This window comes from Artemia sp. Qi Xiang Cuo, chromosome 10 (assembly GCF_049724085.1).
Source record: "Artemia sp. Qi Xiang Cuo chromosome 10, ASM4972408v1, whole genome shotgun sequence".
NCBI classification, from domain to species: Eukaryota; Metazoa; Arthropoda; class Branchiopoda; order Anostraca; family Artemiidae; genus Artemia; species Artemia sp. Qi Xiang Cuo.
In genome coordinates, this window is record NC_142803.1 from 455,729 (window position 1) to 480,006 (window position 24,278).

A 24,278-nucleotide genomic window follows, 5' to 3' on the forward strand; every position below is an offset into this window, starting at 1 on the left:
AATTATTTATTTAACAGAAATCCTCGCTTTTTGAACGAACACCATGTAAAGAATACAGCTTATAAACACGTTTGACCAGTTTTGATTGGAATTCGTATTTTTTTTGCCAGAAGAAAGATCCTGGATACATGTTTTTTTTTTTTTTTTTTTTTTTACTGGTATTTTTTCAATGAAGCCCATAACACTTTGCAGAAACCCGTGAATGTAGGCCTGAAACTCCGTTCGTATAATATCTGAATCCAATTACTAATCAAGTTAGTGTGACCGCCGCTCTCTCTCTCTGTTTGACCTCCAAAAAATGAGTGTTACCTCAGAAAACCCGTCTGGTAGGGCAAGTATCGTTCATTGTAATAGGTGACTGGCCCGTGGTAAGGCGTATTACGCAATCACGACCAGTGGTAATTGGGCGCTTACTACTGACAGGACTCATACTCTATTGCAGCTATAGCTAAATTTGAAACTATTGGGCAGGCTCCGTTATTTTTTTTTCTTTCAGTCATGTTAGGTATAGTTTCTTCTTTTTTATTTAAAGTTCAATAGACTTTAACTAGTGACTGACTACCATGCCCACGGAAGCTGAAGCAACAAAAGTCTGTTTATGACGTCATTTATTTCGTGTTTACCTTTGAGTACCGGTTGTTGACCACTATACAGAGACTTTTTTGGGACTTTTGAAATGTAAATGAACCATTTTTATTTATTATTTTTTTTATTAATTTATCCAGACATCAATGCAAATCTACTGCAGTAATTCAAAACATGGTATGTTGCACATTATAAGTTCTGCAGGAGAGTGAAAAAACTGAAAATATGTTTTTCGAGTGTTATTGACGAACAGTGACTCCTACGAAAAAGATGTATGTGACTCTCGTGACGTGACTAGCTTAATCTTTTTTTTGTCACAATTTGAAAATTCCAGCTGTTTGTTTATCACGTTGCATCAACTGCTGCAATCTAGTAAAGAACGAACCGCAGGCCATAGTAGGCCTAACCGAAAATTTAAAAACGTTTCTTGAAAAAAAATTGTCTAGCGGCTAGTCATGTCTAATTTTTAGAATTTTACGGATTTTGGAAAATGTCACGAGTCAATTTATTTGAGCTGGTTCTGCAGATATATCTTGCGTAATCTTCGACTATTAATTTTGGTTAGTTTTAAGTTTCAACTTCGGCCGTTACTTTTGCAAGAAAAACTTTGCTTTTTATGATTAATTTTAGAAAAGGAAATATAGTGAATGAAAGAAAAGTATGTATAGCGAAAAGAATAAGTAAATATACTGAATTCGGAAGAAAACAGAAGCTCTGAATTACCTTGATGCCAAAATAAAATACATAAACACAGATTACGTCAGTTAATTTAACATATTTTTGTTCATAAGCCTTTATTTAACTATCAAGTCGTTATTAGTGTTAAAAAAGTACTTTTTGTCATTATCTGTCATTATAGAAAATAAAAATATTTTTAATGAATAATCAATTTATTTTGTTTTTTACAGAAAAAGTCACATATAGCCTTGTGATTTACAGCAGACGCAATGGCGAATGTATTAGGTTAAGAAATATTATTTTTAAGTAGCATAACAAATTTTACTGCTGGATTTTTTTTTTCAAATCCTGCCTAATGGGGCAAAAGGAAATTTGTCTTGTGATCAGAAAAAAAACATACTCTCTGGAAGAAAAGCCGCTGGATTCTTAAAGAATTAAACAAAACAAAAACAGTTTTTTTTCAACTGATAGTAAGGAGCGACATTAAAACTTGAAACGATCAGAAATCTTTCCTTATATGTAGGGGTTGCACCCTCTTCAATATCTCGCTTTTCACGGTAAAATATTTTAGAGCTTTTAAAGAAGGTCTTAGTCTAATTAAACTGCCCTTTTGTTTCAGGAGTCGTTCTTAAGGAATTGGGACAAAAATTCAAACTTTAGCGTAAATAGCGAAGTATTGAGAAAATACATATGTGAAGAGGGTCGCCCCCTGGGGGGGGGTGATCCTCTTCACATACGGAATAATTCTGTTCGTTTTAAGCTTTAATGTTGCTCCTTACTTCAGTTGAAAAATCATTATTTTATTTAATATCTGATCGTTTGTCAAATAATGCAGAGAACTCCGGCTCCCCTAAATGGAAAATTCCCTCCCCCCAAAGAAAATTCCTCGTAGTAAAGTGCCTCCCACCCCGATAAAATTCCCCCCGGATATTTCTATTCTCGCTGAAAATCCCCCTGGAAAATTTCTTGTGGACGATTCAGCTTGAAAAATTCTTCTTAGAACAATTTCATTTGAAAAGGCCTGTAGTTTCTGGTCGTTTTTCAAGTCATGTCGGAAATCTGCCTACCGTGGAAAAATTTTCCCGGAAATCCTCATACACCCAGTGGAAAGTTGCTGCCGTGGAAAATTTCACCATTGAGAATTTCTCCCGTGAAAAATCCCTCCCCATGTAAAAATCCTCCAGAAAATTCCAACCCCTCTGGAAATTTCCCCCTGTAACATCTCACATCTTAAATTTAGTCGGCAAAGACAAAGTAAGACAAATACAAAGAATTTCGTATAGGAATTCTGGAAAATTCCCCCCAGTTTAAAGTTTCCCCTGGGGAGCTCCCCCGCGGAAACTTCCCTGTCTACGGAAATTCTCACCACAGAAAATCCTCCCAAGAAGAAAATTTCCCCTCCCAAAAACAGAAGAAATATCTGTATACTTCCCAATAACAAATACTAGCCTACATGTAAACAATGGGTAAATTTCGTATATTGCAGTCCTTTTCCCAGGGGCTGTGGGCGGTCATGTTATCCCCAAAGGCATATTATAAGGACCTTTTAACTATGCTGAAAACTCGCTGTCTCAAAATTTTAATCGAGGAATTTGGGGAAAGTGGGGCATGGGAGGGGGGGGGGCTAGCTGTCATGCAATCTTCTGGTCTTTCGAAATGACACTAGAACTTTTTATTTCCGATCAAATGAGCCCTTTCCCGATCTTCTATGATCATTGGTTTGATACCATCACCCCTGGGGATAAAAAAATAAACGAATAAGCACGCATCCGTGATCTTTCTTCTGGAAAAAATGCAAAATTTCCCATTTTTGTAGATAGGTGTTTGATACCTGTACAGTAAGGTTCTCTGATATGCTGAATCTGATGGTGGCTTTTCATTAAGATCGATTTACGTTTTAGGTATGTTTTCTCTGTTTTTTTGAAAATTGGGCCAATTTTCTTAGGCTTTTAACTTTTGTTGAGCTACATTAAACTTAATTAAATTTATATATTTTGAATCAGCATAAAAATTCAATTATTTCTATCTTTTTTAGAGTTTCGGGTTAATCTTAATAGTAAATGTTTATTTGGAAATTAAAAATACGTATTATGGAGTATTTATGATGAGTTGGTACCATGATATATTCAAAATGTTAATGCATACTAAGTATAAATACTATACACCTAAGTAGTGTAGCTATAATATAAGGAAGCGGACAGTCCCCCCATATAGCTATAACGATAAATAGCGGACAGTCCCCCCCGCCATACAAGCGGGCAGTACTCCTTTATAGTGTCAATTAGATGAAGCGGTCAGTACTCCCATACTGTATCAATTAAAGAGAGCGGGAAGGTGTAGCTATAATATCTCCAAACGGGCAGTACTCCCGCCATACAAGCAGACAGTACAATTATCAGATTCATCATACCATGAAAATTCGTGCTGTTCACGAAACCATGGTTTTGGAGTTTAATATTATGTTTCTGTTTAAAGTCATGACCGATTTCATGGTATGGTGATTCGTTTCCTGGTATGAAGTTATGAAATTCTGTCTGTTAATTAATTTGTTAAGGCGTGGTTGTTTTATGTTTAACCTTGAACACGGGTATAAAAAACTTTGTCGATGAGTTATTTTCTCAGTTCAAAATTGGCATTTGAAATACAATGATGCATTCTAACAAAATGAATATCGATGAAAGCTACACGTAAGAAGTAAGTTATTCTTTTATATTCTTAGTGGGTAAAGAAATTAATTCTAATAAAATTTATCGAGTGGTTTATACAATCCCCTTATAGTTAACAAATTGTTAAATATTTTTGAACCTGTATCTCCAGAGGTCGGTAAAGAGCAATATCAAAACAGGAAAAAAGTATGTAAACACTGCATTTAAATGGCTTGCGAGCTTAGTACATGAGGTAAATAATACCTATTTTTTATTTCGGGCCAAAGTTCCCCACCCCCACTATGCCACAGTCGTTCACCCCACCAACCCCCCACCCCCTAATTTTTTTTTTTTAACATGATATATTTATAAAAAAAAATTACATCTCTTAGAATGACATGTAACACTTACAACAACAAAAAATCACATTTAATATTTTCCAAATTCAAAATGAGAATGATATAGAAATGTTAGTCGTGACTTTTACTATTGGAAAAATATTGTTTGTAGTAGCACTTTTTTTTAACAAAATTTTTTTTTTGGACTTCGAAATTATTCAACTTTATTTTATTTTATTTTTTTATTTTTTTTTCATCAAGTAGAACAAAATATTTATGGTGCGATAGTTTTGACATGGTAAACCATGACGAAACACTACTGAAATATTCCAACTCTTACATTTCAACAAAAAAAAAGTCCAAAATGAACTTTGAAACATCTTCAGAATGTAACAGTGACAAGGTAAGCCACAATAAAACACTACAGAAATATTTTAACTCTTATATTTCAACGAAAAAAAAAGTCCAAAGTGAACTTTGAAACATTAAAAGAATCTAACAATTACAGAGTAAAGCATGACAAAACACTACTGAAATATTCCATCTCTTATATTTCAACAAAAAAAAGTCCAAAATGATATTTGAAACATCAAAAGAATGTAACAGTGAAAAAGTAAACCACGAAGAAACACTACTGAAATATTCCAAATCTTACGTCTCAACAAAAAAAGTCCAAAATGAACTTGTAAATTTCTTAAGAATTTAACGCACACAAACACACACACACACACAAAAACAAACACAAATAAAACATACACAAACACACACACACACACACAACACACAAACACACACGCACACACACACACACACACAAAAAAAAACACACACGAACACACACACACAAACACACACACACACAAACACAAAACACAAAAACGAACACACAAACACACACATACACACACAAACACACACAAACACAAACACACACACACAAACACAAACACACACACAAACACACACACACAAACACACACACACACCAACACAAACACACACACACACACACACACAAACACACACATAAACACACACACACACACACACTAACACACAAACACATAGTTTAGAGTTATAGTTTAGTTTAGTTTTAGTTAAGAGTTGTAGCTTAGAGTCTTAGCTTAGAGTGTTTAGTTACACTTATAGTTTAGTTTAGTTTCAGTTAAGAGTTTTAGTTTAGAGTTATAGTTTAGTTTTAGTTAAGAGCTGCCGCTTAGAGTTTTAGCCTAGAGTTTTATCTTCGAGTTTTTAGTTATACTTACAGTTTAGTTTAGTTTCAGCTAAGAGTTTTAGTTTAGAGTTATAGTGTAGTTTATTTTTAGTTAAGAGTTTTACTTTCGAGTTCTACCTTAGAGTCTTATCTTAGAGTGGTAGTTTAGTATTAGTTAAGAGTTTTAGTTTAGAGTTTTAGCTTAGAGTCTTATCTTAGAGTTTTAGTTAGATTTTATAGTTTAGTTTAGTTTTAGTTAAGAGTTGTAGTTTAGTTTTAGTTAAGAGTTTTAGTTTAGAGTTTATAATTTTAGTTTAGAGTCTTAACTTAGAGTTTAAGTTAGAGTTATAATTTAGTTTAGTTTTAGTCAAGAGTTTAGTTTAGTTATAGTTTAGTTTTAGTTAAGAGTTTTAGTTTAGAGTTTAGAGCATTAGCTTAGAGTCATAGCTTAGAGTTTTAGTTAGAGTTTAATTTAGTTTCAGTTAAGAGTTTTAGTTTAGAGTTGTAGTTTAGTTTTAGTTAAGAGTTTTAGTTTAGAGTCTTAGATTAGAGCTATAGTTTAGTTATAGTTTACTTTAGAGTTGTAGTTTTGTTTAAGTTACGAGTTTTAGCTTAGAATTTCAGTTTAGAGTCTTAGCTTAGAGTTTTAGTTTAGAATCTTAGCTTAGATTTTAAGTTAAAGGTATAGTTTAGTTTAGTTTTAGTTAAGAGTTTTAGTTTAGAGTTTAGAGTTTTAGTTTAGAGTCTTAGCCTAGAGTTTTAGTTTTTGTTATAATTTAGTTTAGTTTTAGTAGAGAATTTATAGTTTTAGTTTAGAGTCTTGGCTTAGAGTTTTAGTTAGAGTTATGGTTTAGTTTAGTTTTAGTTAGGAGCTTTAGTTTAGACCTCTAGTTTAGTTTTAGTTTAGAGTTTTATTTAGAGTTATAGTTTAGTTTAGTTTTAGTTAAGAGTTTTTGTTTAGATATTGGAGTTTTAGTTTCGAGTCTTAGCTTAGAGTTTTAGTTAGAGATATAGTTTAGTTTAGTTTTAATTCAGAGTTTTAGTTTAGAGTCTTAGCATGTAATTTTATTTAGAGTTATAGGTCAGCTTAGTTTTAACTGAAAATTTCAGTTTAGAGTTGATGTTTAGTTATAAATAAAAGCTTTAGATTAGAGTCTTTGCTTAGAGTTTTAGTTGTAGTTTTAGTTTAGTTTAGTTCTAGTTGAGAATTTAGAGTTTTAGTGTAGAGTCTTAGCTTAGAGTTTTAGTTAGAGTTATAGTTTAGTTTAGTTCGTGTTTGTGTGTGTGTGTGTGTTTGTGTGTGTGTTTTTTTGTTTGTGTTTGTTTGTGTGTTTGTGTGTGTGTGTTTTTTTGTGTGTGTTTTGTGTGTTTTGTGTGTGTGTTTTTGTTTTTTTGTTTCTTTTTTTGTATGTGTTTTTTTGTATTTGTTTGTTTGTTTTGTGTGTTTGTGTTTGTGTTTGTGTGTGTGTGTGTGTGTTTGTGTGTTTGTGTGTGTGTGTGTTTGTGTTGTGTGTGTGTGTGTGTGTGTTTTTGTTTTTGTGTGCGTGTGTGTTTGTGTGTGTGAGTGTGTTTGTGTTTTTTTGTGTGTGTGTGTGTGTTTGTGTGTTTTTGTGTGTGTGTGTGTGTTTGTGTGTGTGTGTTTGTGTGTGTGTGTTTGTGTGTTTGTGTGTGACATTCTGAAGATGTTTCAAAACACATTTTGGACTTTTTTTGTTGAAATGTAAGAGTTGGAATATTTCAGTATTGTTTTGTCGTGGTTTACCTTGTCACTGTTACATTCTCTTCATGTTTCAAAGTTCTTTTGATTTTTTTTCGTTGAAATATAAGAGTTGGAATATTTCAGTAGTTTTTTGTCGTGGTTTAACTTGTCACTGTTACATTCTCTTGGTGTTTCAAAGTTCATTTTGGACTTTTTTTTTCATTGAAGTGTATGACTTGGAATGTTTCAGTAGTGTTGTTTCTCGGTTTACCTTGTGATTGTTACATTCTGAAGATGTTTCAAAGTTAATTTTGGACTTTTTTTTGTTGAAATATGAGAGCTGGAATATTTCTGTAGTGTTTTGTCAGTGTTTACCATGTCAAAACTATCGCACAATAAATATTCTGTTCTACTTGATCAAAAAAAAAAAAGTTGAATAATTTCAGTCAAAAAAAAAATTTTTGTTAAAAAAAAGATCTACTACAAACAGTATTTTTCTAATAGTAAAAGTCACGACTAACATTTCTATATCATTCTCATTTTGAATTTGGAAAATATTAAATGTGAATTTTTGTTGTTGTAAGTGTGTTACATGTCATTCTAAGAGATGTAAAAAAAATTTTGATTAAATATATCGTTAAAAAACAATTAGGGGGGGGGTTGGTTGGTGGGGTGGATGACTGTGGCATAGTGGGGGGTGGGGAACTTTGGCCCGAAATAAAAAATAGGTATGATTTACCTCATGTACTAAGCTCGCAAGCCATTTAAATGTAGTGTTTACATACTTTTTTCTGTTTTGATATTGCTCTTTACCGACCTCTGGAGATCAAGGTTCAAAAATATTTAACAATCTGTTAACTATAAGGGGATTGTATAAACCACTCGATAAATTTTATTAGAATTAATTTTTTTACCAACTAAGAATATAGATGAATAACTTACTTCTTGCATGTAGCTTTTATCAATATTCCTTTTGTTACAATGTATTATTGTATTTCAAATGCCAATTTTGAACTGAGAAAATAACTCATCGACAAAGTTTTTTATACCCGTGTTCAAGGTTAAACATAAAACAACCACGCCCTAACAAATTAATTAACAGACAGAATTTCATAACTTCATACCAGGAAACGAATCACCATACCATGAAATCGGTCATGAGTTTTAACAGAAACATGATATTTAACTCCAAAACCATGGTTTCGTGAACAGCACGAATTTTCATGGTATGATGAATCTGATAATTGTACTGTCTGCTTGTATGGCGGGAGTACTGCCCGCTTGGAGATATTATAGCTACACCTGCCCGCTCTCTTTCATTGACAAAGTAAGGGAGTACTGACCGCTTCATCTAATTAACACTATAAAGGAGTACTGCCCGCTTGTATGGCGGGGGGACTGTCCGCTACTTATCATTATAGCTATATGGGGGGACTGTCCGCTTCCTTATATTATAGCTACACTACTCACCTAAGGTATGCTAAGCCCTTTTCAGAGGCGTAGCTCCAGCATTTTTATTAGGGGGAGAGGGCAAGAGGTTTCTACATTGGAGAGTCAAGGGGCATGGGCTGTATAATATTTTTTCTGCAAAATATTGGGGGAAACTGCCCTCCCCTCCCCCTCCCCCCCGAAATAAAGCCTCTGCCCTTCTTCAAGATTGACTTTAACATTCTTTAGTTATAAAGAATTTCCTAAAAAATCGATCAAATCTAAAAAATTTCATAAAAACTTTGAGGAAATATTGATGGGAAAGTTGAACTAAATCAAAACATACTAAGTGCAAACAGATTGTCAATGTCATTTGACATTACAAGAATCAAGCGCAGGACATTTAAATTAAAATCATCATGAGTACCTGTAAAGCATGTATGGCACCGTCCAGTAGTGCTAGAATATCGTGAGAGGGCTCATTCGAACGGAAATTAAAAGTTCGAGTGCCTTTTTTAAGTGACCAAAAAATTGGAGGGCAGCTTGGCCCCCTCCCACACTTATTTTTTTCCTGAAGTCACCCAATAAAATTTTGCTATTTTGTGATAGCCATTTTGTTCAGCATAGTCGAAAATCTAATTAATATGTCTTAAAGGATGACTTAATCCCCCAAAGTTCCTGGAGGAAGGGCTGCAAGTTATAAACTTTGCCCGTTGTTTACATATAGTTTTGGTTATTGGGAAGTATACAGGCGTTTTCAGGAGGAATTTCTGGTGGGAGGGGGAGGGGGGGTTGGAGTAGGTGTTACGGGGGAGAATCTTTCCATGGATGATGTTTTCTTGGGGGAAGGGACATTCCTATGAAGGGGGCGCTGCATTTCCCAGCATTATTTAAAAAACGATCAGAAATTAAATAAAAAAACAAGTTTTTTCCAACTGAAAGTAAGGAGCAACATTAAAACTTAAAACGAACAGAAATGATTACGTATATGAGGGAGTTCGCCCCCTGGTCAATACCTCGCTCTTTACGCTAAAGGTTTTTAGTACTTTCAAAAGAGATATCTATTCTAATTAAACGGCCTTTGTGATTCAGGGATTTGTGATTCGAACAAAATTCAAAGTTTAGCGTAAAGAGTGAGGTATTGACTAGGGGGCGAACTCCCTAATATACGTAATAAAAACATACGAATATAGAAATTCTTTACGTAAGGTAATTCGTAAGTTACGTTAGAACAAAATTTCGAGAAAGCCATTTAGCCAAAAAAAGGAAAATCAATATGGGAATTTCGTTTTAATTATTCATGTACGGTGAGCCAAAATCAAAGTAGCATTAATTCAAAAACGTTCAGAAATAAAATAAATTTGACTCTGTCTTACAACTTTAATTTTTAAAACCGTAAAAAACTTTAGCGTAAAGAGCGAGGCGTTGAGGAGGGGACAACCCCTTTCATATACGGAATAATTTGTGTTCGTTTTAAGTTTTAATGTCGCTCCTTACTTTCAGTTAAAAAAAATTGTTGCTTTTTTTACTTAATGAAGATAAGAAATGCTGTCAAATGAATGCGATAAATCAATATAAACACTGAGAGATGTTTTATCATTGCTTAATTTTTTTTTAAATTTATTGTTTTTAAGGTCAAAAATTGAGGAGACGATAAGAGAAGCGTCAAGAACTATAGAAGCCTCGCCTCTAAGAAAGGGGGAAAAGCCAAAACAAGTTGCTACTGGGGGTAAAGCTGGGGTTAAGATTCCAGATGTTTCTCCGCAACCTTTCATTTCAAGTAAGTCTTCACTGATATTCTACTTACAGGTAATCAGATTGTCCACTTTAGGTTCATTCACAGTCCTAGGAATGGAAGAAAAGAGTAGAAAGCTATCATGAGCTCCGGTACGAACACATGTGCGGCCATCTACAATTTAGTCTAACGCTGACAGGACATAATTTATTCAAGGATTATCGATCGAGTCTAACGGGTTCAAGGTCAATTGATTTGTTATTGTTCGTCTAGGTTTATTGTCTCCGGAGCGAAGTTTGCACATGCGCATTGACGGGGGGAAAAGATGTATTGATCTAAGACAAGAGAGGGAAGTGGATTTCTGAGAACTTGATTTACATAATCGGTGGGGAATGTATTGATCTAGGACTCGAGGGGGAAGTAGATTTCCAAGAAATTGATTGCGTAATCGACTAGGACAAGTGAATTTCCGAGAAATTGGTTACATAATCGTTGGGGGAATGTATTGTTCCGATAACGGGAAATAGGATCACATGTCTCCTTCTAAGCCAATCAGGGAGTCGGAAATATTAGCGGGAGAGGATTGAAGAGAATATAAGGAAAGGATTTTTGTTATAGTTTTTATTAGTGTGTGAATAGAATTCAAAGGAGCGAGAACAGTTTGACTTTACTCATTTGGATATATTTGTGCTGATGATGAGTGGAATGTTTACCCTATTAGAAGTTGATAGTGGAGTTGGTAGCAATAATACAAGAGCACCAAACATTGCGGTGGAAATAACGAGAGGATCATGGCTTTGTCTGGAATTGGATGAAGTATATGCAAGATCTGTGATATCCTTGAGCAAATTTAAAATGAAGGATCAATTATGCTTCGCTGCAAAAGTTGATATAGCACATGTGAATAGAGTTCAATGTGCTTTAAGTGCATTAGTGAAACATATCGAAGACAATAAACTGTATCGCTAATTGTACATGTCTACTATTATTGTTGTAATTATGTAATAAAATTGTTTCGAAATCGAAAATGTTCCCTTTCTTTTTGTTAGAAAGTTAGTCCAACAATTCATGGTCAGTCTAGAGTCAACAGTCAGAGTAATAGGATTGAAAAATGAATAAATTCGAGAAAGAGAGAATTATATAGAATCTTGTGTCTATGGAAAAAACATTTTATTTTGGATGATGATTTTCTCGAGTTATCTCTTCAACGCAGGATATTCTCTCGGGGAACACTTGACAATATAATGGGGACTGATTCTCCCCCATTCGACTGTTGTATGAAAATTTGTCGATGTGACTCAAATGCTTATACTCAATTTATTGATATATTAATTGGAACAAAGCAGAATAATATTGTGGATGTACTTTTGAAAACATTGCCATAGATTCAATGTAGATGGCTCCCCCCATTCGAAAGAGGTGACGTCACAGAGTTACTCCTCTCACCTTACCTCCACCATGAATTTATCAAACGAGGATGATCAGTTTCCTTTTAGCTGTGAGAGAGTTGACATCGGAAACCGAAAAAAAAATTTCTATACATGTCCACTATTGGCAGTTGGACTCAATGTGAGAATTGTACAATTATTGATGACTATAGTGAAAAGTGCAAATTGATGTAATTCATGTCTTGAAGAGATTTGTGACTCTCACCCTAGAGGACATCTGTGCTCCAATTGTCACTATGACAAATGTGATCAATGGGAGAATACCTACCCGCCATGATTGGAAAGAATCTCAAACGTGATTTTAGTTTATTTCTACGAGATTGGTATCGTCGTGAATTTAAATTATTCTGGGAGGAAGAATCTGGTCTACGATTCAACTGTTGGGGTAACAAGACAATTTGGTTTCTACGGCATCGTTGTGAAGACACTGTCTATTATGACTATAAACAAAGTGATTTTTATTTGGCAGTTACCGGATGTTATTCACCATTTGAAAACACTGTATGTGATATTGCTTCACATAGACAGATTGAAACTCGTGAATTTCATAATATGAATGCAAATAGTATCATTGACTATACAAAGAGATATGACAAGAGGGAAGTTACATTATACTATAGAAAATGTGACCCTGACTTTGGAGCCAATCAAGATCAATATACAGTGAATCCAAATGATTTACCGACATTAGTGGTTCACGACAGTTGCCTATACACCGAAGAAGAAATCTAAAGTGAAGATTTAAATATATTATTGTATATACACATTTTACTGATAAGTAAATTCACAAACCTTTCTTAAACACTTTACTCGTAGGATGCTTAAATTAATACTGTACAGATATGAGAGGATATTTTCCACTAGAAAGTCGTTCAGATATGGATTGTCTAAGTAAATGTTAAGAAACTGCGTGTAAGTATAGCCACAACATCGGAACACAAAATATAGTAGTACATGGAGGCCACAGCTTTTAGTCGTCAGATCCTGCACTCTCCACCGATTTTGAATAATATTTTTCCCACTGTTCTCAATATAGTTGCTGATGTGGGGTGTGTAGAATGTATAGGGTAGACCAAGAGAATCAAAAAATTCAATCGTCTTCATTGTTTGAAAGATGCACAGCCAATGACCCGTCAGCACAGTCGACGGACTGCTATTAACAATAATTAAGGTATTGTTGGCACTTTGAATTTTTCCAAGAAAGTCCGAGGGCAGACAATAGGATTTGAATTGGGACATTTAGGGATCCATATTAAATACATTGATTATTTGACTGGTGTTCATGGTGCCAAGTCTAGTAGAACACTGCCTTCGGGAGTGATTTACCAATAGGTTTCATATTGATTTAGTGAGATTAGTGCAATACTCTCAGCCAATGGGTCGGCAAAGGTACACTCTAAACGCACACTCCCTGTACGTAATATACTTATATCCTGCGTGCCAGAAAACGCCAATACCATGATACAATGTGTTTCAGTAAACGTTTTTTCGGTTTGGTTATACGATTTTCAAATAGTTGTGAATCAGGATCTAGGGTTTGCACGATCAAGTCATATAATGTTCTATAGGATTTATCAAAAGATAGATTGTAGAGTGGGATGCCGTTTACTTTGCACAAAAGAGATGAAAGTCCAAACATTTCAAATTTATGTGGGCATCCAGTCCATGATCCTAATGCACTAGCGCTTTTTACAAATGCCAAAGCAAGTTTTGATGGAATTTTGCCATTGATAAAGGATGAGTCGGTGAAGGTGCGTGACCCCATGGCAATATGACGTTGATTGGTGATGAGGAACAAGTAGTTTAATATTATTTCCACTGGCTCTCAGTTTTTCCACTGCCAAAGCAACAGAACTCATAAATTGTTGTTTGCGTACATGAAGTATTGCCGAGGTGAGGGAGAGGGTCACATCCGGATTGGCAGCATGTACTTTTCTCAGTATGAAATTAGATGAAGCGAGTGTCAACTTTATATACACTTTAATAATTGGTGGTAGCCTTTGGAATTTATTAAATATTTCTCAATATGTTATTTAAACTAGATATAATTCACTACTTTCCGCATTTTTAAGTGCATCTGTACTATCAGTATTAGTGATATATTCATATTCAATGGAGTTACCTCTCAATTCCTTGTATGACTTGGGTGTAATCAACATGAACTGGATATAGCTTGTATAATTTGAGAGATTGTTGCTTGTGCTCATCAGCGTGCCATTGATGTAGACACTGATTTGAAGAAATAGATTATGTAATATATAATTTTCATAGGATATTCCATGGGCAAGAATTGGTGATGAATTATCGGATTTCCGGACTTTCATTCGTAAATCTATAAATATCGAAAACATGTCCATAAAGTAGTCTTCATTGGAATAAATTTGAAAGTGAATATTATCGGAGAGGGGTTGTTGAGGATAAAATTATTCATAGTATCCATGCTTGACACTCACATTAACATTTTCAGCATTGAATAGATTCAATGAGGAGGTTATTGAAGGTTGAGAATCCTTATGCAGTAGGTATGAAATCTTAGGAAAATAAATCTAGTTTTGATCTAACATTTCTCTTCCCGGGGCTTCTTCTTCTACTGTTTACAGTACGTATCGGCGTTTTCCTTCTCTCTTTGACCGGGGGGATGTCTTTTGCTTTCGTCCTGAGTAAAGGCTGATGAGTGGTGCACTGTCTCTCGACCTTTTTAAACCTTTACCATTTTTTTTTGAATTCTCACGAAGGGTTTGTGCACTGGACCAAAGATCGTCCGTAGCACTTTTTTTAAAATCCTTGCCAGAGCCCCAATCGTATAGTGTAGAAGATGCATAACCTGTTGCAGCCGGTACAAGATATTTTCTAGCCAGAGGTAGTGAAGAGCGAAACAGCTTAGCAAACCAGCTACCAAGACCATAGCCAGACATTGTAGTACGACCTTTGTAATAGTCCATTCCATTGCCCTGTTGTCTTGGGTCAAGAGTATTAACCACAGTTTATAGAATTAGCAGTATGATCATTCCCTATCTCACCCATTATAAAAACCCGGACCGAGGTGCAAGTGCTCCGAAGAACGTAAAAACATAAGCGGCATTAGATCTTTTGACGGGTAGACAAGTCAGATTTCTCTAGAACGCGAAACTTGGCTTCAACGTTGGAACACTAATTTTGAACAAACTAATTTTAAATTAATTTATTCCAATACATACATGAAAATCGGTAATTAGTAGTGCAATGTTATTATTAGATGTGTTTAGGAATTAAAAATAGGTTTATATATATATATATATATATATATATATATATATATATATATATATATATATATATATATATATATATTTTATGTATGTATATTATGTTTATATATTATGTATATTATGTATTATGTATTATGTATATTATGTATTATGTATTATGTATGTATATTATGTATTATATATGTATATATATATATATATATATATATATATATATATATATATATATATATATATATATATATATATATATACAAACTGGAAGAATATTCTATGATTGGAGCTTTTCTAGTGTGAAGCCCCGTAAAATTTTGGATATGCCACTAAAATGTTTGATGTCCTTCAATTTTCTGAAAATTCCCTAAGAATTTTACGAAAAACACTTCTTAACAGACGTTTGGTATTTTCTTGGATAGGGCTATTGTGGCAACTTTTACCACAGCAACAATAATTAGAACCCAAGTCCTAAAATTGGTCTCAATGAGGAACCCTTATCACTATCTAAATTCACAAAGTGCAAAGATTTTCAAACAGAGGTGTTTTTTGTTTAAAGTTCAGGAAAGGTCTGCCCATTTCATACGAAAACATTGATTGAAAACGAAAGTAGTATTATCTAGAAAATAATTATCGTAGAAAATAAACATCACGACGTGAAAAAAAATGATAAACCATCCAGTGGCGGATCCAGAGGGGGGGCGAGGGGTGCCCCCCTATAGTAGTCTAAAGTAGCGTAATTTACCTAATTAACGCAATTTTGCATTAATTAAACTTGCTCCTAACGTAAGTTTATCGGATCAACCTATTTTGCCCTTCCCCCCTAAAAAATCCTGGATCCCCTTGAAACCATCACACCTATTCCACCAGTTATTAGAAAAAAAAAACAAATTCCTTATTTTCACAAATTTCATCAACCCCCCGCCCCCTTTTTTATAAAATAATAAAAATGACAAAAAGATGAGTCCACTGTTTGTAAAAAATATATTAATTAATAATTTTTATATAAATTAATTAATACCTGTGAGATGGGACACTTGCAAACCACTTGGCTGGCTCACCAAGTTTTTTTCTGCTTTCACAATTGTGAATGATACAATTTCGAACCATTTCTCATTGATTGACGCATACAGACAAACCCGCTAATCCATGAATAAGTGGGAGGAGCTTTTTGTTCGCACCGAGAATGAAGACTAGAAATGATCTGCGATAAACTTACTGGATAATTCTATAAACTGTGGTATTAACATAGCAGTCAATATCAGGACAAATGAATACCACTTTTCTATTGGACATATTGTTGAACGATGGGACGAAAATGGCATGTAATCACAGCCAAACCTTTTGATATTGCTAGGGGATCACCTAATTCAGTTCTTAGTATTAACTGACAGAGTTCCAAATAGGAAGTTTTTACGGGAATATACTGAAGTTGCTTTTTATTTTAATGGCGAATGTGTTCTTGATTGTTCTTTCGTTAAAGACCTCGCAGGAGGAGAACATTTGAATTACCAACCCGGGATGTTTCCACAAATGAAGCATAGAGGAATATACATGTGTCCGTGGAGAAGGCAGGCGGGTAGTCAGCAAAAATGAAATTAGTGTTTCCGGCACTTTTACCGTTGATTATATTGAGCTTAAAGCCAAGAACATCCTTTAGAATAGCATTGAGAATAACCTTTTCATTGGCAATAGGTGAACTAATATAGATCTTGCCTTCCTCCTTTGAATAGTTGAAATGAAAAGCTCTTTTTTTACGAGCGGAAATTCTTTTATTAATAGAACGACATAAATCATTCATACAGGTGAGTTCCTCGTAGGGTAATTCAATATATGGATAATTCATCCAATTGATCTTTTGAATTAGTTCTTGATCACCTGAGGTGGGTGGTGGCCAATCTTAGGGTCTAATTTTTATTTCATATCTACGATCCTTTTTCAGGATGTCGTCGGTATTTTTGAAAAACAGTCGACAAGAGCCACTTCATACTTTCCGTCGAATTTCATGGTGGGGGAGAGTTCCGTTCAAAAATCACTTGTTCTATTCAAGTCATTGTAGAGAGGATCAGAAACATTGGACATAGAGTCACATAGAAATCATTGGGCATTGTTAATATCTTCAAAACTGACCCAAGAATCAAAATCAGAGTTGTATCCTAGCCAGCGAACAAGCAACTGTCTCTGGCCCCTACGAGTACGACTCTTTAATATCTTTTCAATTTGATAAATTTCACTAGTGTTTCTAACTTTTTGCAGTTCATATTCATAAAAACCGCCGAGAATCTCATCATCCTTAGTGTCTCGCAGTTGATATGTCGTGGGTTCGGTGTCTAGGATTTTGGACACTTTAAAAAGTTCAGTGCTCTTTAAATAATTCCCCTTTTCAAAAATATTGGTGGTTCTATTAATTCGAACAGTATCACCAACATTGAATTTCTTCTTCACATTTTTTTTCTTTTTCACTGGAATATTGCCTTAGAAAAGCATCAAATGTATTTTCACTGCAATGAAATTCCCGAGGGCTTGAATTAGACAGAGATTGATGAGGTCATTGGCTATATATCTGCATGATATTATCTAAATCATGAATAAAAGCAGGTGTATTTTTCAGTGTACAATATCTTGAAATTAATAGACGAATCGTTCTTATCAATCGTTCAGCCAATGCAGCCTTTATCGGGCTGTGACTATAATAAACTGTTATATTATATTTCAATAGTACCTTTGCCCATGAGGATTAACAAATTCGCTACCACGATCTGATTGAATTTCTCTATAGCAATCCTGTTCAAGAATACTTTCTAAAGCCTGAGCAACTTCAACACCTCTCTTTGACCCTAATGGAATGGCATAGGCATAGCGAACAAAACATTAATTGCAAGTATAGTGTAGTTGTATGGTGTATTCTGACGCCGTTTAATCGCATCTAGAGTTAAAAAATCTGTTTGCATTATATGCAGAGCGAAAAAGTCCTTAGTTTTTCGATACTGCTTGCCACGAAGCCTACAATTCCGAAGCAGTGTTTAACTCGGTTCATTCTGTAGACACTTTTTTGATTTTTTTAATATGCTGCCGCCGTATATGTCAGAAGCAAATTTAGAAAGTGTTTTGGGGGAACTTAGACTTCCCGCTTCACCAATATGTTCATAGACATGTTTCAGAACTTCAACCATTTTGAACGCAAACACGTAGTGCAATGTTCACTCCCCCTTTGCACACTGGAGGGTGAATCGATCCGACCTTTGCTTTTGACTAGCAGCCACAGGTGTTATAAAATCATTGCTGCTGCTGCTGCTGCTGCTGCTGCTAGTATTTTCCAATATTGAATCTTCTTCTTTTTTTAAATGGTGGTAGTGTTGGCGTTGTTGGAGGACTATATTCTCTTAGTTTCTATAGAATTTGCTTATTGTCAATAATACTTTTGGGAAAGTTTGATGCATTTAGAAAAGCGTATAGATTATTGTTAAATGGTAAAAGTCCTTTACGATTCGTCATCATATCAAAAATTAAATCAACTAGATTATAACTTTTTCCCTGAATTATAATTTGTTTCCCTGCGCTGTCAACTTGAACTTGATGATCACTAGCAGTTTCCAACATGAGATATGAGAAGACTCTTTTACTCTGTTCTCGATAGGTCACTGGCAATAGGTTTCCAATTGTTGTCACTATAGAAGTCAATTCCTTCTCATTTGATTGCACTGCAGAATCTTGAGGATGTTTCCTGTTTAGAGGGATCTGTGATAACAGCGGGTCTCTCACGATAAGGTCTATGTTTGTCCACACGTCGCAATGCATCTTGAAGTAAAAGCAGTTTTTTTGTCATCGGCAATATTCTCATCATTAATGAATTTGCTTAGATTGTCTTCAAAATGTTCGACGGGCGAGAGGACAAGTTCAAATGGTGTCAATTTATAGGGTTTAGCCATTCTCTAGAGAAAACTGTTTACAAGTCGTGCAATTATTGGCAGTAAAAGTGTAAAAAAGCTACCGCCCGCTTGAAGGAGACGTTTTCTTTTATAAATTTTTCCCTTATTTTTGCAAGCCAAGGCGCGTACAATGGAACGATGTTGCTTTGTCTGTTGTGTAACACCTTCTGGCAAGTGTACATTACCCTCAGTTAAATTTATACAAAGTTCAGATATTAGATTAATGAAATCATTGTCAATAACATGTTTGAGTATAGCCTTCCTGAGTGGAGGTTTTGAAGTGCCTAAAACGGAAAATAAATGCCGTTGTTCGTGTAGTTTCTTCAGTGCCGTAATGGCAACTAATAGCTTTTTTTACTGTTCACCGGTAGATATACTGTAATTTCTTTGTGAAAAATATCTGTGATTACACGTTGACCTTTGGGTGTGCTCTGATTAAGAGCTATCAAAATGTAGCCGTAGGGCTTATCTGTCGCCTGACGGAACGCTGAGAGCAGAAATTTTGGAGCTCCGGGGTATATTTCCTTATTGAGAATTATTAGTGAGCTAGAATCACGAACAACTCGATAGATAATATAGATGGTGCAATTCAAAGCAAGGGTTCGCATACATTTGCTCTGATGAAAAAGATTGTGTAGAACTAGGGTTATGGAAATGTTTTCATGACGAGAGTGAACGGTGAACAGCTGTAGCATTTCCTGTGAGAACTGTTCAATGCATTCAAAGAAATCATCAATAATCAGTCATGAGTTTGGTTCAATACTATTGAAAACATCATGTCCCCGTATGAATTGTATTGGTATAGATGTGGCAATAGCTTTTATTTTATCATAGGACTCTTGCCAAATACTATAGCAATAATACATTTTCTTTGTTTTTTCCAAAAACATTTTATTACAATTTTGAATTATTTTAGCTTAAAGTGTCGTTTTTACCCTGACATTGATGGACCACACAGAAACGATCTGAATGGTGTTTTAAATTAATACATACTGCTGCTGTTGACAACTGTCGGACTACAACTAACTGTAAATCATACTTATCCCATGAATAAGTAGTAATAATTTTCCCATCGATCTATCTAGTACAAGAACAACAAAAACAATATTTCATTCATTTATTCGACATGAAAACTCTATTTGTTCAACATGAACAACATAAAAAAACACTTGTTCAACAAAAAATCTATTTGTTCAAACATTATTGACATAAAAAATGACACTTTTTGTTCAACAAGAACAACGACACTATATGTACAAAACTTATTGTCACAAAAAAAACACTTTTTGTTCAGCAAGAACACACTATTTGTCCAACAAGTACACACATTTTTGTACAAACGTCTATGCATTCAACCCGGTCTGAAATATGGTAGTGGCCATGGGGTAGTACACTTACACCATTCTCGAGCACAAAGACTTTGTCGGATATACATGACATTGCATTCTTTTTCGCTCTAACACCATACTTTTTATGCTGTAGAGAGCGAATTGCAAGAACTTGTGCTCTCGGCACTAGTCTAATTTTTGCACAGTTTCTGTACACACTCATGTTGAAATTGTTCTTTACAAAATGTGTAGGCACCCCTTTACACGCCTGCTTTACATCCCTATTATGAGTTTCCACGCTATATACGAGAGGACCCGGACCCGTACTTTAGGACCCGGGAACACCCCCTTGGATATCAAAACACTCCCCGTCTCTGATTTTAACATTAGTAGTTGGTTGGGGGTCTGACGTTTCACCAACTCGGGGTAGAGGGACGGATTCCAGTTAGTGAAATCCATCAGCGAGCTGATGTGTTCCCCATTTTCTAAATCTCCCAATAAATCCCCGGTTTTTACTTTTAACAGCAGAGAATCTGTTTCCCCATAGTCAACTTTAACCTCCCCCTCCCTTGGCCATTGCACCTTGCACACATTGTAAAAAAACGACAACATGAGCTTTTTGGAGATTTCCAGTACTGAACTACCTCCTGCTATATTCTTGTTCAGTACCACATTTGTAGAAGAACCATGCTTGTCTCTATGCTCTTGAACGATGTAAAATTGGGGTCAGCAATAATTCGTGCACACTCTTGAGGGTCTGGCACGACGCCGCAACGAGATCTGTTCCGTAGGCTTTCACACATTTTGCCAAACGCTGAATTTAGAATGAGTTTGTACATTTCCTTCTCTACTTTAGTGTTTGCCCGAGAGTGTTTATCAACAAAAGTGTCAATAGACGTCCTTAAGTAGGGTTTTTGATTGAATTGCAGCGACATGTGCATTTTAGTGATCTTGAGATCAGTGTTCACTATCCAATGCAAAATAACATGGTGAACTATCATATTATCTTTAGGGTCATGACCCGCAATCATTTTCTCTTAGAGGAGGTCCAGTGCATCCTCAAATTCTCAACCAATGATCGATTGTAGGGACTCAGTGAGTCCTTGGTCATTGGTCGATTGATACAGGGGAATATAAAATAATTGACAGAACCGTGAAGCGCTAATGGAATGTGACCTTCAATTTCAAAGAACCATTCTTTTGGCCCATTGCTCTCGATGTTGTTAATTTCGGGGAGCTCACAAGAATTTTGAGGCCTTTTATAGATCCCACACGGCAAAGAGTAGTGAGACATTGCCGAGGCGTACAATGAGTTAATGTCCAAGAACACTGCATTTGACTTTACACCGGTGCTGTTTTGTCCGCTTGGATCTGTTTTCAAAGCGCGATCCCCATGAAAAACATACCCACCCCGTATTTATGTTTCTACAAAAATGTGTTGATCTACATCAATTATTAATCTAATTTCTTCCCAACTAATTTTTAAAATAAATTCCATAACCAAATGTGTCTTGGCAAAATAATATCATCTACCTATTCCAAACTCTGAATAGATTTGATCTGTGTTTTTGCAGACAATATCTAACAGAGTTAAAACGTCACTGGTGAAGATACAGTCTACAATAATCCCACCCATTTTTACAATTCCCCTTAGCCCACACCTTCTTGGCAAATTCATATTCCTCGGCAGTGCATTCACTGTTGGTGAGTGAATTATAGAAAGCTTCAATTGGAGGTAGTTTCTCCTCGCTTAAGCCAGCGCCAGAACAGTAATAGTCGTATGCATATACACCTTTACAGGTCAATAGGTCATACATTTCACTGTCTGGAAAGTGCTGTTTAAGCAAAGGAAAACTATCAAAATTATCACTTTTCTGCACTTGAATCAATTGACTCAATGCCTTGGGGAAAAAACTAAAAGAATCTAAAAACCTGATTTTATTCCAGCACGTATGCCCATTATTTACTACCTGCCATTTCAACTCGAGAAGCACCAACTTCTCTGCTTATTTGGGAATGATGTTATAGGTAAATGAATTATTTACCCATCGACTATCTACTCCCCCTCCCTCCCTGTGCATACGTGCCAGTGCCGGTAAAATAAATTCTAAATCATAATTTGAATTATGAATAAAAACTGGAATAAAAAACTGCTGGCTAACGTTTATGTTGCATGATTGATGCGCTACCCCTCTAAAATTACTACCCCCAGAGGATATTTCCTGCCAAAAGTGATTGTGGTCTCCGACTTTCCCCTTCCCCCCTCTTGTGCCTTTCCCCTTATTCCCCTCTTCAAACTCCTCCTTACAAACCCAACATATTTTTTGTTTTTTAATCGCGAGACGATCCTCTGCAGACAACACCATAGGGTAATGGGTATTTCTCAAACGAGAAATAGCTCCATTACCGGTGCCAATTAATTTAATCAGTGCCTTGACCAAGCACTCTCCCTCATCCAACGTTTCAACTATTTCTAACAACTGCATAGTGTTAGAACTGTCTCTGCGCGTGAGCGTAGGAGACTAATAGCTTGATGTTCTTTGATTCGATTTGGAAATCGAGGATCATTCACTTCCACTAGCTTCGCTTCACAAGCCAAAGAGATTTTATTGCTCTGAAGGAGATTTTGGTGTTTTGAAAAATTTTAAAGCGTAAATGGCCCTATCACCTGAAACCGTTTCCACTGACTGGTAGTCATGCCGTCTACAGTGCTTCATATGATTTTGTAACTTTAATTCAGTCCGAAATCGAGACAGACATGTCAGACAGTAGAAACGTGTCCCCCTCGTCTTACCCTCTTCCAGAACTCTATTGATATCTGTAATTTGGTAAAAACGATCAATTGTATTGGGGTTACTAAGTGGTGTGTACAACAACAAAACCCAGTGCTTCACCAATTCAATTGACGGGCCTCTTACTGGGAACACCACCCCCTTCTTTTTAGAACGAACCCCATCCTCAAATTCAGTTTCATATGGAACCACAGTAACGCCGATATTTAAATGTGTATTGGCCCTTTCAAAAATATCAATAGACCTTAGCGTAACTGGGTATTTCCCCTCTAAACAAGAAAAATCTACAATGGGAAAATCGGACCCCTCCTTCCCATGCACAGCCCAATCGTCTAAATTCGTCTTGGTAGCGTCACGTGCTAGAGGCTCGAATGCTGATTTGAGGAAAGCGTACATGAAACATTTTTGGCCTGTTTCAAAACAGATTCGCTGAACACCTTGACAATCCTCTAAATCTGGATTATATTTTAAAACTATAGACCTTTCCACCGCCCCACCTGCCCCCCCTCTTAAAATAAAATCTTTCTTAAATTTACAGATATTAACGCTTAAATTTTCAACAAATAAAACTACAGACCCGCTCCCGTTTCCGTTATAATTTTCGAGATGCGTAACAATGTGATCTATCCAATCAATAAAAACACCCTCAAAATTCTCTAAATGTGGATAGACCCCTCGCATCTCGGTGTGTATATAATGATGATAAACCTCACTTTTTCCCTCATTTAAATAAAACACCTTTAAAACAATTGAAACCTTAATTGAATCTCTACCTCCCCACAACTGAATCTGGTTTTCTAGCAGTGCACGAATTCTATCTACATATTCATGAACAATTTCTACAGGGTCAAACACAAAATTACCAACCAAAAGTGAATTAAAAGGGTTCCAAAAGTTGCAGTGTAAACGACTATTGTATTTAAAATTGAGTTTGAGAGCTGAAACTCAGGAAATGATGTAAATTGGATATTACCCCCCTCCTCCTCCTCTTGTCTATTATCACCACCCCCTCTCCCACATTGTTCATCAATAGGATTGTTTGAAGACATTCCATCCTCCCCCTCTTGTATATTATCACCACCCCCACCCCCACAATGTTCAATAATAGAGCTATGTGAAGCCACTTCAGTTGTTTGAAGTGGGGAAATGTAATCAGTGGGGGGAGGGTTCCCTGTTAATTCATTGGTAAAATCATCTAAAATCTGCAATGTGTTTGGA

At 35.5% G+C, this 24,278-nt stretch overlaps 1 protein-coding gene across 1 annotated transcript in view; it reads left to right on the forward strand.

The window, feature by feature from the left end:
• LOC148947340 (uncharacterized) overlaps nt 1–24,278 on the forward strand; it is a 327,588-nt gene that overhangs the window by 201,661 nt on the left and 101,649 nt on the right. The window contains exon 11 of the mRNA XM_089095216.1: nt 10,221–10,366. Within this exon, the coding sequence (XP_088951342.1) occupies nt 10,221–10,366 (146 nt within the window). The remainder of the gene's footprint in view (nt 1–10,220; nt 10,367–24,278) is intronic.